This window comes from Xenia sp. Carnegie-2017, unplaced genomic scaffold (genome assembly GCF_021976095.1).
Source record: "Xenia sp. Carnegie-2017 unplaced genomic scaffold, XeniaSp_v1 HiC_scaffold_17, whole genome shotgun sequence".
Classification (NCBI taxonomy): domain Eukaryota; kingdom Metazoa; phylum Cnidaria; class Anthozoa; order Malacalcyonacea; family Xeniidae; genus Xenia; species Xenia sp. Carnegie-2017.
This window is the reverse complement of record NW_025813479.1, coordinates 26,972-40,165: the sequence shown is the minus strand read 5'-3', so window position 1 is coordinate 40,165 and position 13,194 is coordinate 26,972. Positions and strand designations below refer to the sequence as shown.

The following is a 13,194-nucleotide window of genomic DNA, read 5'->3' as shown; positions in this document are numbered from 1 at the left end:
TCAATTTTCATTCAATTGTTTCAGGGTAGTAGAATCATCGCGATGTTTTAAGCCTCAATAAATAGATTTATAGAGTAATAACATGTACATTAAAGAAGAAATTCTCGTTGTAGTTGTGCCACAGCCACAAACGAAGAATAATGCTTACGAAGCTCAAAGCCACATGTTGTAAGTACTTTGTTCATTAGTACTCATTTATTAACGGAAAGCTAAGCTGTTATGAATAGCGCAAGTTACATGATGATTTATAATAACGAGAAAAATATAAATTTTGGAACTGAAACTGAATGTGATTTTGAGAAAAGTGTGAAGATGTTTATAGATAGTCACAAAGATTTCATATTCGGGGAAATTCTCTTGCATAAAAAGGAATGAACAACTACAATGTTAAAAGTATAGTTTTTCACACACGGTTTTTTTATTGTGAAATATTCTGTCTAATGCAAAAGGTTGTCCATCTACAACAAAATATCCCACAACAAAATATCAATGCTTTACAAAAAGTAAACTTGGAAGATTAGTAGAAAAAGCTGTTAAGGCGTGGCACGGATTGAAAATTAAAATTTTTTTTATGAATTTAAACTAGTGTAATGAATATGAATGAATTTGATTGGTTTTGCAATACATTTAATTTGACGTTGCAGTTATGCAGCAACCCATGCAGGCTGTTCTTTGGTTTCACATTATATGATTTGATAGCCATTGACTGAGCCGAACGAACCAGAATTTTTAGCGATTTATATTTTGATGATGGATAAAATAATACTTGGATTCTTTGCTTCCGTACATCACGGTGGATGCCCTTTTATCCGTATTTACCATGACCAACTGTTGCTTTCTAACCGCTGAGCTGATCATTAAGCCAAGCATCTTCATAAAAAATTCTTGCTGGATCCAACACGCTGTTTATACTGTCTTTTATCGCCATTAGCCATAACCAACACGCCGATTTTACTTTCTTAATCACTTGCTTACCATATGAAAAATTATTTTGTGCTACCTCTAGTCTAAAAGAACAACCAACATCTGTTTATTTGCAGACAAATGATTTGAATGCTGTTCATGTTGGCTGTAAATTTTCCTGTCGATTTACACTAAATGAGGTTGAAGATCGTTGGTTTGCTTTGCTTTATGATCCAGTTGCATTAAGGTTGTTTCACAGCGTTGTTTCATTAGCAAGGAATTTTTTTTAATCAAACTTTTTGTTCAAAGGTTGGCATCTTATGGCATGAAACAGTTGCCATGTGATATTGTTCAACAAATTCAAAGTAATACATTATGGAGCAAAGAAGAAGAAGATTTATTAGCTAAGACATCTGCTGTATGTAGAAGTTCTTCATCAAGAAAACATATCTATCAACTAAATGTTTCTTGACAACATTATCATTGATCAGACTCTTATTTATTTATAGACAACTACTGCTAATGTGCAGTATTTTCAAAAATTGCTTGAGGACAATACAGCAACATTTCATCAGTATAGAACAGCAAAATCCGTCATGCAACATTGGCTTCAAATGAAACATTACCAACTTCTTGATGATCAGACAGGTTAGCTAAAAATGCCTCGGTAATTAAACATAAGACACTGATGAAGTTAATGATTTTTTTTAAAGTACTGGCATTGGGCAGTGCCACGGCAACTTTCTCTGATTTTGAAGAACAAGGAAGTGAGTTATCGTAAGTTGTATCATGGCTACCCAAAGTATCTAGTTTTATACATGTTGTGTTCATTATAGAAGAGTAAGTTTGCTGTAATGTTTGCATAAAACTGGTTTGTTAAATTCAGAAGTTGAATCACTTTTAACTTTAACCTAATAAAGTTCAAAAGGTAATGATATTGTTTAGAATGACTGATGAAGTTTTGGAACATGAATTAAATATTTCTGATCGTCGGGCTAAACGAGAAACTCGTCAGCTGGAAGAAGAAATACCACGATGGCAGGCAATTGTTGACTCTTTAAATGAATCTGGAACAGCTCCCACTGAATTTGATTCACAAACTTTGGCAGTCTTAAGAGGAAGGCTTGTACGATATTTAATGCGTTCAAGAGAGGTAAAACTTGCATTTCTCTGTTTGTATTTGATTCACAGAGATTGAGAGCCATTAGAACTTTGAGAAAGTCTTTTGTTTTTGTTTTTCTTCAATATTTCTTTGGTTTTTATAGATTATTGTTAGCAGATCTACGAAAGACCATAATGTTGATGTGAATTTATCATTGGAGGGTCCTGCTGGAAAAGTTTCTCGAAAACAGGTATTTTTTTATATGCAAATGTGCATAAACCAGGATGTGTTGAACTTAAGAAATTTGTTAATTTATTTATTTAATAATTTTGTTCCTTGTATAAATAACTTCAATATGTTTTGGTAATTGTTGAAGCAACCTGTTACAAGATATAGAACCTAAAGTCAACTGATATAAAACCTTAATGATGTATTAAATTGAAGAATTAAAAACTTTCCATGATATCACTGACCAGTAACTTCCACATTTTCATTACGACAAAAGGAAAGAAGTTATTATAATATTCAGTTGTACATTTTAAATTATTAAATCATTGGTATCAATCTACCTACGTATGATGAGCTGGTTGAATCTTAACTTAATTTGATGATCAAATACTCAAAGAGAGGATAAAGGCTTGAATATTCTTGGTGTTTTTTTTTGTCATTTATACCTACGATTAGCGCAAATTGAAGATAAACTATTCACAAAATAGGAATATTTTTAAATATTATGATGTTTTAACGTTGCAATATTGCAACAGAAAATGTACCGATGTTTTAAATTGTTTTGTCTTTGAAATCTCCAATTATGGTAAATTTAACCATATTTGTTATCAGTTCTTACTCTATATCCAAACAATTTATATGTCACATTCTTCCCAGTCCCCACTCTGCTATAATTTTATTTCAATATATATGTTGTATGACTTGAGCAAATCTTGACACATTTCTTTAACGACAGGCCGTGATTCGTTTGAAAACAGATGGAGAATATTATATTATGAACGAAGGTAGACGTCCTATTTTCATTGATGGTAAACCTGTTTTAACAGACATCAAGGCGAAGCTTCATCACAATTCGACATTTGAGGTAGATTTCATATTGTTTGATAATGTCGTACTGTCGTTAGAAGATGTTGTACCGTAAGTGTGTATGTTATTTATGTCTTTGTTACTTTATGTTACAGATGATTTTGCTAGTGTGTGTTACTGTCTAATGACTTTGTTACTTTATGTTACAGATGATTTTGCTAGTGTGTGTTACTGTCTAATGACTTTGTTAGTGTATGTTACAGGTGACTTTATTGGTATATGAAGTAAATGGTTTGAACACGGGAATATTGTTACACGTTTGTGGGTGTAGATTGTCCAGGTTAGTAGAGTCCTGAGAAGGACTGTTGGTGTTGATGTTGACTGACGTTTCGACAACCTTAGCCGTAGTCATCTTTGACTAAAGTCATTTCTTCGTCACAAAAGTAATGATTCTTCGTTACGAAAGTAATGATTCTTCGTTACGAAAGTAATGATTCTTCGTCACGAAAGTAATGATTCTTCGTCACGAAAGTAATGATTCTTCGTCACGAAAGTAATGATTCTTCGTCACGAAAGTAATGATTCTTCGTCACGAAAGTAATGATTCTTCGTCACGAAAGTAATGATTCTTCGTCACGAAAGTAATGATTCTTCGTCACGAAAGTAATGATTCTTCGTCACGAAAGTAATGATTCTTCGTCACGAAAGTAACGAAAGTGATGATCTTTCGTCACGAAAGTGATGATCTTTCGTCACGAAAGTGATGATCTTTCGTCACGAAAGTGATGATCTTTCGTCACGAAAGTGATGATCTTTCGTCACGAAAGTGATGATCTTTCGTCACGAAAGTGACGATCTTTCGTCACGAAAGTGACGATCTTTCGTCACGAAAGTGACGATCTTTCGTCACGAAAGTGATGATCTTTCGTCACGAAAGTGATGATCTTTCGTCACGAAAGTGATGATCTTTCGTCACGAAAGTGATGATCTTTCGTCACGAAAGTGATGATTTTTCGTCACGAAAGTGATGATCTTTCGTCACGAAAGTGATGATCTTTCGTCACGAAAGTGATGATCTTTCGTCACGAAAGTGATGATCTTTCGTCACGAAAGTGATGATCTTTCGTCACGAAAGTAATGATCTTTCGTCACGAAAGTGATGATCTTTCGTCACGAAAGTGATGATCTTTCTTGTGTTTGACTTCAATGTTATTCGGTCTGTTTGTTCTCTTGCTAAGAATTCTTCTTCATGTTGACTAAACAAAAATGGACGGCCTAACTTGTTTGAAACTGCTAAACGTGCAAACGAAATTTACTTTATTGAAATATGCTTCTCTTGTTAATCTCAGGATTCCAGCTAAATTTGCTTTAACTGGAGCCAAGTAGTGAATCAAGGTATTGAACGTTGTAAACATTGTCCACTTAATGATTATTAATAAAATTTACACAAGAAGTCAAACTAAGAATCTAAAATTGGTGATATTACGAAAAATATGTTTATACACATATATAGTACAATACTACAAGTCTTCTACCATTTTCTATATGTTGAATAATTACAGAGAAGTTATCAGAAGTCCAACAAGTTTTAAGACAAGCTGCTGGTAATTTTATATCAATGACAAATGTACAGGGTCAGTGTTGCTCAACACCATTTGGTGGTCGTCAATGTCAGGTTTGTTGTTTATGCATATGAAGCACAACCAGGCCAGTGTTATCCACCAAAATGAAGAGATTCTTTTTAGTATTTAAGGGTTCGTCCATTCAATAACATGTTTTATTATTATCAAATATTTTCAATAGACAGAAGGTTATGTCAATATAAACATGATTAGCTTTGCTGTCATACATAAAAGCTGTTTCCTATGCTATAACGCTTGCATCAGGTACCAAATTATAAACCTGGCTGTTATCTAATATTTTGCCTGTTTTCCCATTGTCTGTAAAAGAAATATTGAAACTCAAGACTGGAAATATGACTACATGAAGTACTAACTATTGTTTTAAAATATATTCACAGTTGTCTTTTACTCGGCCATAAGTACACTTGCTGGCTATCAATCATCTTGAATATTTTCTCAATTATTTACCTGTGAATTTTCTCATGTAGTTATGACAAAGAAGGTGATTATTTTCAGATCAAACCAATGTGACCATTTATTCATATTGTTCTTTAGATGACCAAGATAATGATATTCTTGATGCAAGAAAAGTAGATGTGTATTTTAATCGCTTTGATATAAATTACAATATTTGATTATTGTTATGAATAGTAAATCTTCAGTTGTCATGTTAACAGTGAATTGATCACCTTTATAATTGAATATCCTGTTTTTGGCTGAGGAATTAAAACCTTTGTTTAACATTATGAAATAGTTCCTTTGCATGATTTAACAAGTATGGTTAGGAAGTAGATAGCCCCTACCGAAGTTTTACCAAGCATTTGCAATAACATGAAAAAACAGGATTCATTTTGCTAATCAGAATACAGGATAAACTGAAGTGTAATGGTTTTAAAATACATTACAACTTTCTTGCATTTAATTGTTGATAATGAATAAACTAACATTGGCATACAAATGGCTGAAACAACCAAATCTGTCTATGTTTCCAAACCTAATGATGTGTTCTTTTGACTTAATTAGTCTTGTTTTAAGTCATAAACTAGAATAGCAGCACCAACTGCTCCCCTGTAATAAGCACTTGTAATGCTCACCCTTGACCGCAGTATCCCAAACCTTCAAAAGAAATTTTACATAATTAAAGATGCTATCAATTAAGTAGAAAGACAACTTAACACAGGAAGTAGAAGAGTATTGTCGGAATTCATTGCACATATAAAATGACTCAACAAAATCATTGTTTGAATTTATTTTCATTAGTAGAGACACATAATGAAAATAATGATATCAAGTGAGTTTTACATGGTCGTTCGTTCATTAATATTTTAAAGTGCTTAAATGGATTTTATTGTTTAAAAATTGCATCTTAACCAAGAGCATTTAATCCTAGTTCAACTCGTTCCTCGTTCAACAGAAGCATAAAGTCATTTACCTGAGCTTTAATAACTTCGCCACCGATTTCCAAACTTCTGGTCGCAAATTCCACTCCAATTGTAGACTTCGATTCCTGATCGAATTCGTTTTGCAAACGGAAGAAGGCATGATTTCCTACCAGAACGCCAATCATAACGGGATCCCATCAGTTAGCACAGTGCCAATAATTTACGATAATACAAAAACTCAAATATGCACTTGTTGGCAACCCTGAATAATATTTTGACGTTTGACAATCTATACGTACGTAACGTTTTGAAGACGCTACGCGTCACGCGCGTCAAACACGCACATGGGGAACTGAGTCGAGAAAACTGTCATGGCGGATAATTTGATATTCATTTACATGTACTATATTTCAACAATTTTGATTTGTTATTAAGCAAATTTACTTGCTTTGATTTTAGTAATATTTCAATGGAAGGAATAATGCGAAAAGTGATAAAACAGACAATTTTGAGTCAAAAGGCAACGATATACCGACGGAGAAAAGCAGAGACATCGCGAAAAGAAGGTCATAGCTGATCCTATAAAGCAGAAAAGGTTTATTTACTGTTCCCATTGATTTATGATCCATTTGTGTTTTATCTCTATTTTCAGATTGAGTTTTATTTTAGCGATCCCAATCTTCAGAAGGATAGATTTTTAAGACAAAAAATAACAGAAAGCGAGAATGGAAGTAAGTGGTGAAAGAGAGTAGTTGCTGCCTTTTTTTCATCTTTAAACATCTGTTTGTTTGAAAAGTTTAAATTCTCTGTGCACATTGTTCATACACATTATGCGCATTATATGTAGCTGTGTATGTATGTTTGATGCTGTCAAGCATTTTACTTTGAAAATTTTATTTTAGGTATTGAAATTGGGACGATTGCAAATTTCAATAGAATGAAACAATTGTGTGGGTACATTTCTCTTGTTGTAAAAGCAATGAAACGATGTTCGTCTATTGAGGTCAATAATTTTTATCAATCAACAAATTACCATAGTTTGTGTCATATGAAAGGCACAATAAAAGAGTTGCTATTCTATGCAGCATTATCATGTTAAAAACTTCTGAATCCATTTTTCAGGTGATTGATAAGAAATGGTTGAAACTATCGAAGCCACTGCCTGAACCAAAAAATGTTCATTTACAAACAATTTATGTTGTAAGTTTCTTAATTGTCTTCAAGAAGTTAGTTAATGTGTTGTGTAAATATACGTATTTTGAATCTTGAAAGATAAGGGGATTGTTTGGTAGAATGTTTAACACATTTGTGCAATATGTTAACGGAAATGAGCTACCATCTCATGTGTGTGGTGTGTTGGTAATTAACCTTATATGATATGCTTAGGAAGGATTACCATCTAATGCTGAACATAAGTGGTTAAAATCATTGTTTTCATCTTGTGGCAATGTGGTTTACGTTAGGTATGGAAACCTGTTCATTGTTTGGTATTGTACCCCTACTAATTTTGTTTTATATTCTGTTATCTTAGGGTTTGAAGATAGTGCATTTTATATTTCATAAGCAGTTTTTCACTCTAATGAATAGTGTTTGTGAATATTTTTCTCTTAATATGTTATATGTTTTCATTTTTCAGTTTGCCTCGCACAAGTTGAACAAAAAATAAAAGGTTTTGCTTTTGTTGAGTTTGAGAATGAAAGAAGCTGATGCTGCACTGAAGGCTGTTTCTCAAATTGTATAATTTATGATAAAATTTGTTAGAGGTGGACCTAGAGTGTTTTAAAATCATCACACACTCCCTTCCTGAAAATTCCCCTGCCTTAAAACATGCTTAGATAACTTACCTTCATCATAACATTCTCAGACATAGATAGAGTTGCTTGCCTTCTGAATTCAATAAAGTCACATGGTGTTTAGATGTTTGCTGACAGTTCTATTGATCAGAGTTCATTCTAGGAAGGACCAGACATGTTAACTGTAGAAGATGAGGAAATTGATAAATTTAGCATTGAAAACGCTGAGAAGAAAAAGAAACGAAAATGTACCTCAAATGACTCTGATAAAGAGTAGAAAATGCGAAAGAAACTGAAATTCAAACACTTAAAGAACGACGATGTAGAAGAAGTAATCATTTTGAAAGAACTTGAACCAACAAAAACTAAAATCGAAAAAGGCAATGCACTGGAAATTTTTAAAAAGACGGTGAAAAAGGAAAGTGAAAATGGGAGGAAAATAAGTGGAAGCAATGAAGATTCTGATGAACAAAAAACAAAGAAACGTAAACGATGTCTGAAGACAACGGGCACGAGGCTACTGCAAATAAGAAAAACAAACAGATCGACAAAGGAGACAATATTCATGAACAAGAATTTAAAAATGACGTGCAGATTGAGGAAAAACACGTTGAGACGAAAATGAAAAAACGAAAGCGGACAAAAAAAGTAAAATTGAATTGGAAAAACCAAAACTTCGAGTCATATCAAAGTAAGTTCGACTCATTAACATATCGCTTATAATTTCACGTTTTATTAATCCTAAATCTAATGTCCGAGATATATGTTGAAATTGAATTGAAGATCGGTATTTGTCGAATACGGAATTGTTTCGTACATTTCCTTACGAGTATTTGATATAATTTTGCCCGTTCATGAAAAATTTTCCTCTTTTTCTCTGTATTCTTAGGATGGAATTGTTAAAGTTAAAGAATAAATATAGGCAATTACAAAAACAAGCGATGAAAGATGCTAAACAAAAACTGAAGATCGAGTTTGAGGAAAAGAATTTAGAGTGTTCAACTGCAGAAGTTCCACAGCGAAAAATAAAGGATAAAGTGAATTGTAAAATAAAAAATGATGATAACGATGAGAAAAAACTTCCTGAAAAACTTGAGCGGCATAATGGCGTTTTTCTAAGATTTAAATCAAATGAAAATGTTGACTCAAAAGAGGTACTGGTAAGTATTTTGTTCTTCTGGGGCCGGTTGCACAAAGCCTGGATAGCGTTATTCATTTGATAGCAAAAATTTTTTAACTTGTAAGAAAATTGTTTATGAGTTAAATTTTGAAAAAATATTTTACTTCAATGATTGTTCAGTTCGAATCTTATACTTTTTGCTTTTTAAAAGGTTTCATAAAAGTGTAAAAAAATTGCTATCCAATGGATAACGTTATCCAAGGTTCCTGCAACCGGCCCAAGGTAAACAGCACTAAACAGCTTTATCAACTTATTAATTGTTTGTGCATTCTTTAAGGACATATTTTCAACAATTACCACTGTAGCTTATCTTGAAATGAAATAACAAAAGGATAAGCAGCTAAGTTGGCTGCTTTAATTCATTCCATTTTTATGGTTCTTACAACATAATCTTAACCGTTTTCTTTAAATAGAATTGACAAGTGAGTTTTATATACGGTTTCCGACAAAGAAATGTACGAGAAAGTTACAGAAACATTCTCGAAAAGCGATGGTTGTGTTAAAGATATAAAAATTGAAACTTTGGTTAGTTTTTCTTAGTAATAGCGCTATTAGCGTCAAACTGATACGTCATCAATTCGTTTACGTAACGCACGAGAAAGTAAAACATTTTTATGCACTTTAAACTTCGCCAAATAAAATATATATTGGATTGTTACCCAACCATAATAAGTAAGATAATATGATTAAAGCTACATTTGAATTCGGGATTTGTCGGATTTTTTGTCAATGCATAGTTGCTTCGCCATCATTTTGTATTGTTCTTAAACGCTCGAAATCCTCTTTTACAACGTGCAAGTCATTAGAATACGAAGACAAAGAATAGGGAGAGATTAAATATAGAGCGATTCCAATTTATGAAAAAAGGAAAAAAAATACCAGAGGAAGGCAAAAGGTTTGTTTGTTCTCTCAGCAGTAATAATTTCAAATTTTTTATTAATAGAGCAACAAAATCATACAGAGCAGGGGTGCTCCAGTTTTATTAGATGTCTTTTGGTTCTTATAGTTTTAATTAGATTTCTGTGGCTCCCTCTTGGTTGTCGTTATGTCATTCACATGTTAAATGTGTAGTCTGGCAGTTGTTTTAGCACCTCCCCTTTCTCCATAAATACATCCGTGGTAAACTGCATTATGATCATTTTCTTTATGTCTTGTTTTTCTCTGTACATTTTAAAATCCTCTTTTATTAACCTCAATGTTTGCATATGACCGCTGTTAGTTTGTCACAATACGATAAACTGCTAAATATTTGCATTGGAACATTTAGATTACCAAGAAAGTTGATGAACATAATGCAAGAAAGAAAGAACATATCCATTTTAATAACTAGTTAGTAGGCATTAAAAAGTAACATTAAAATGTCCAATTATGTGCATGCTCAATATTTCAAGTGTTATTTTTGTTGTTTTTGTGTCAAGTTTAGTTGGTACACTACTCTTTTTCAATAAAGCTTGGTGGTATATTTTTGTCACCCTTGATATCTTTCGTGTTTTGTGATCGAAAGTTTGCAACACTGAAATCAAGTGTACAGCACTGCTTCAGCGTTTTAAGATCAAATTAAATATATTTGAAATCGACATTGGAAGCGTGTGTTTGAAGAAGTTGTTACACCAAATATCTACAGCACAACTGTGGATGATCAGGTCATTGGCAACATTATTCTGAGAATTTATTCAAGTTTGAAATAGAAAAGGAAGTTTATGCTCTTAAGTCAATGAACTGTCCTGGACATTGGTAAGTTTTCTGTGAATGAAGAAGTTTGTATTAAGATGTCTTTGAAGGTCGTGACACTGATTCCAAAGTTCATCATAGATTAAGAAAACGTCTTCATTTTAGCGTATCAAAATATTTTCTTCTGGGGATTTATTCTCATTTGCTGGCGTTCTTTCTGCCAACTAACGTGAATTTCTTATATCTTCAGTTTGATGTTCGATCATCGCCCTTGCCTTGGCGTGTTATCATTGCGTATGGCTGATTTTGGCGTGTTACATCGAAGCAAGTTATTTCAGCCATTAAAAAATTGTATGTTCTCAACTTGGGATGATTATATTTTAGCAGAAACACTTTTTTGAATGTTATTTTATTTCAAAGAGAGACGTTATCAAAAGTGTCTTACCTAATTTACCTTTCACTTATTTGGGATAAGTTTTAATATTTAACATATTGTAGAAATTTAGCCAATCAGAGATGTAAGAGCTCAAAATTTATCCAATAACATTTGTAGAGCTCATTGAAATCAACCAATGAAATCGATCGGACCACCAAATGATCTTAATAAACGTCAATCACTTTACACAACGGTAGATGCCCTCAAGACTCGAAAGTGAAAGGAAGGTTAGTGAAATTTTGATTTATTGTTTTAAAACACTTCAAATGTTGATAAATTCAATGACAAAAGCCTTGTTTGATGTATTTACGCATTGTTTTTGTATCTTTTCGTCTGTTTTTGTGCAATTCTCCATAACCGTGCCGACGGCATTTTTTGCTGGCCGAAACTTGGCAAAAGGCAAGGCGTTTCAAAGTCTTTTACTGTGCTTGGTGACTGCTGGTGTTTTTAATACTTCGAAGTGAAACTTTGTCGAATTATTTTTGTGCAGAATAGTTCGTAGGTAGTAGACATTCCAATCGGTTATTAAATGCCACTGATCAGCAGGGTTAGTTAGCTAAGAATGCGCTTAGGAAAAATAGCGCAGGGGTCAAAATGGCGTACGTCCTACAAATGACGTAAAATGGAGCCAGTTTCTTTTTCCAAAGATGAAGGGTGCATATTGCCAACAGGACACCTCTGTCAACAACCTTGTAAAGATAAAGGCAGTATAATAAATAAACATAATTGTGCATCCACCGACTGGCTTTCGTAGCTTGTTGGATTTCTGAGGGTTTTCCTCCGGCTTTACGCTGCTGAGCCTCATCTTTAGAGAATCTCTAAAGAACAACAAAAAGGGTATGCCTGGGACCTGCAGTAGGGATTGTATGGTTATTAGGTTGGATTCCCGATCCACTTAAAGAAACAAGAATAGATTTAGACTCTTGTTGCATCTTCTGTTCTTGTTCAATTTGATCATACTGCAAAATTCTTATTTGATGAATGACCAGGCCCTTAATATTTTTCACGTTATGGAGTTGTACGTCCATGTGACGTCATACAATATCACCAAACTCAATTCACCACCACGTTTCTGAAAACGTTCAAAATGGCAATGTGTAGAAAAGAAGAAGAAAAGTAGAATTTGTGCTTACTGTTTACCTTATATATTTATGAGCAAAAAGGTTGAACTTTTTTTATTCTATGGTCCTTCATTCTGCGTGAGTACCTACCCATATATTTTAAGCGTATTTTTGTATATACTTGTAAATTGTAACCTTTTAAAATATCATTTTGAGTTTGACAAGGATGAAAAGCTTCTCCACAAAATGGGTGGGTTTCTTTCTCGTTTCCTTATCCTGAACTCAATAGATAAAATATCAACGAAATTTACAGGGAAAAACATTGCACTATATGTCAACAACTACTTGAGAACCCACACGCTGATAGCAGCTTCTGAAATATTTAAAGAAGAAAGTCTTCAAGTTTGAGAGCAGTAATTTTGAAAGTTGTCGAAGTTTTGGCGAAGGTGATGGTTATAATATGAAATAATAATTTGACTCAGTATGCCCATGCACAAAAATAATTTTTTAGATAGGATGTTGTGACGATATTTCAATGCTTGAAACAATTAATTTTATTATTTATCAACGAGCCACCATTTTATTTTCCTGGGCAGTGTTTCTTCTTTTTCTGGTTAGTTATGGACAAAATTTGCAGTCCAAAAGCTTCCAATTTTTGAATGACAAAAGTTGTCCAACATTAATGTTAAAAAGATATGTATGATAATATTGGATAATGTTATTTCATCTGGCCAAGGCATTGTTGGGGGGTGTTGTGGAACTGGAATTAACAAATATTCCTCCATTTTTATTCATGCGACTTTCAAAGCGACTAGCTGACGCGACTACGCTACTAGCTTTAGTAGTAACCACGCAAAGTGGTAGTTTTAGACGCGCGACTGAAGCGACTGCCTCGTGTGTTTCAGCCTTAAGAGTTGATGATGAAAATTGGCACATTGCCATGAGGAAGTTGCAACATTAATCAGGATCAAGGTGACAAATTTTGATAAGTTTTGAAAGGAAACTAAAT

At 33.3% G+C, this 13,194-nt stretch overlaps 3 protein-coding genes and 2 long non-coding RNA genes across 5 annotated transcripts; all 5 read left to right on the top strand.

The window, feature by feature from the left end:
* The first annotated feature begins 82 nt into the window (after positions 1-82).
* Positions 83-4,648, top strand: LOC124437856 (microspherule protein 1-like). Its single transcript, XM_046987787.1, has 11 exons — positions 83-168; positions 1,007-1,150; positions 1,213-1,321; positions 1,413-1,551; positions 1,617-1,670; positions 1,740-1,743; positions 1,849-2,056; positions 2,169-2,255; positions 2,970-3,098; positions 3,304-3,380; positions 4,603-4,648. The coding sequence occupies exons 1-11, from the start codon at positions 83-85 to the stop codon at positions 4,646-4,648; spliced, it is 1,083 nt and encodes a 360-aa protein (XP_046843743.1).
* A 1,942-nt stretch (positions 4,649-6,590) lies between these two features.
* On the top strand, positions 6,591-8,242 carry LOC124437841 (la-related protein 7-like). The gene is made up of 7 exons (XM_046987775.1): positions 6,591-6,610; positions 6,697-6,775; positions 6,947-7,047; positions 7,167-7,244; positions 7,431-7,507; positions 7,681-7,764; positions 7,962-8,242. The coding sequence occupies exons 3-6, from the start codon at positions 6,982-6,984 to the stop codon at positions 7,697-7,699; spliced, it is 240 nt and encodes a 79-aa protein (XP_046843731.1). The 5' UTR covers positions 6,591-6,610; positions 6,697-6,775; positions 6,947-6,981; the 3' UTR covers positions 7,700-7,764; positions 7,962-8,242.
* A 296-nt stretch (positions 8,243-8,538) lies between these two features.
* On the top strand, positions 8,539-9,342 carry LOC124437855. Its single transcript, XM_046987786.1, has 2 exons — positions 8,539-8,997; positions 9,295-9,342. Exons 1-2 carry the CDS (start codon positions 8,692-8,694, stop codon positions 9,340-9,342), a joined length of 354 nt encoding a protein of 117 aa, XP_046843742.1. The 5' UTR covers positions 8,539-8,691.
* Positions 9,343-9,878: 536 nt separating this feature from the next.
* On the top strand, positions 9,879-10,495 carry LOC124437843. The gene is made up of 2 exons (XR_006945868.1): positions 9,879-9,912; positions 10,285-10,495. It is a non-coding gene; the product is annotated as an uncharacterized LOC124437843 (long non-coding RNA).
* A 169-nt stretch (positions 10,496-10,664) lies between these two features.
* Positions 10,665-11,346, top strand: LOC124437845. Its single transcript, XR_006945869.1, has 3 exons — positions 10,665-10,751; positions 10,939-11,039; positions 11,242-11,346. It is a non-coding gene; the product is annotated as an uncharacterized LOC124437845 (long non-coding RNA).
* Positions 11,347-13,194: the final 1,848 nt, after the last annotated feature.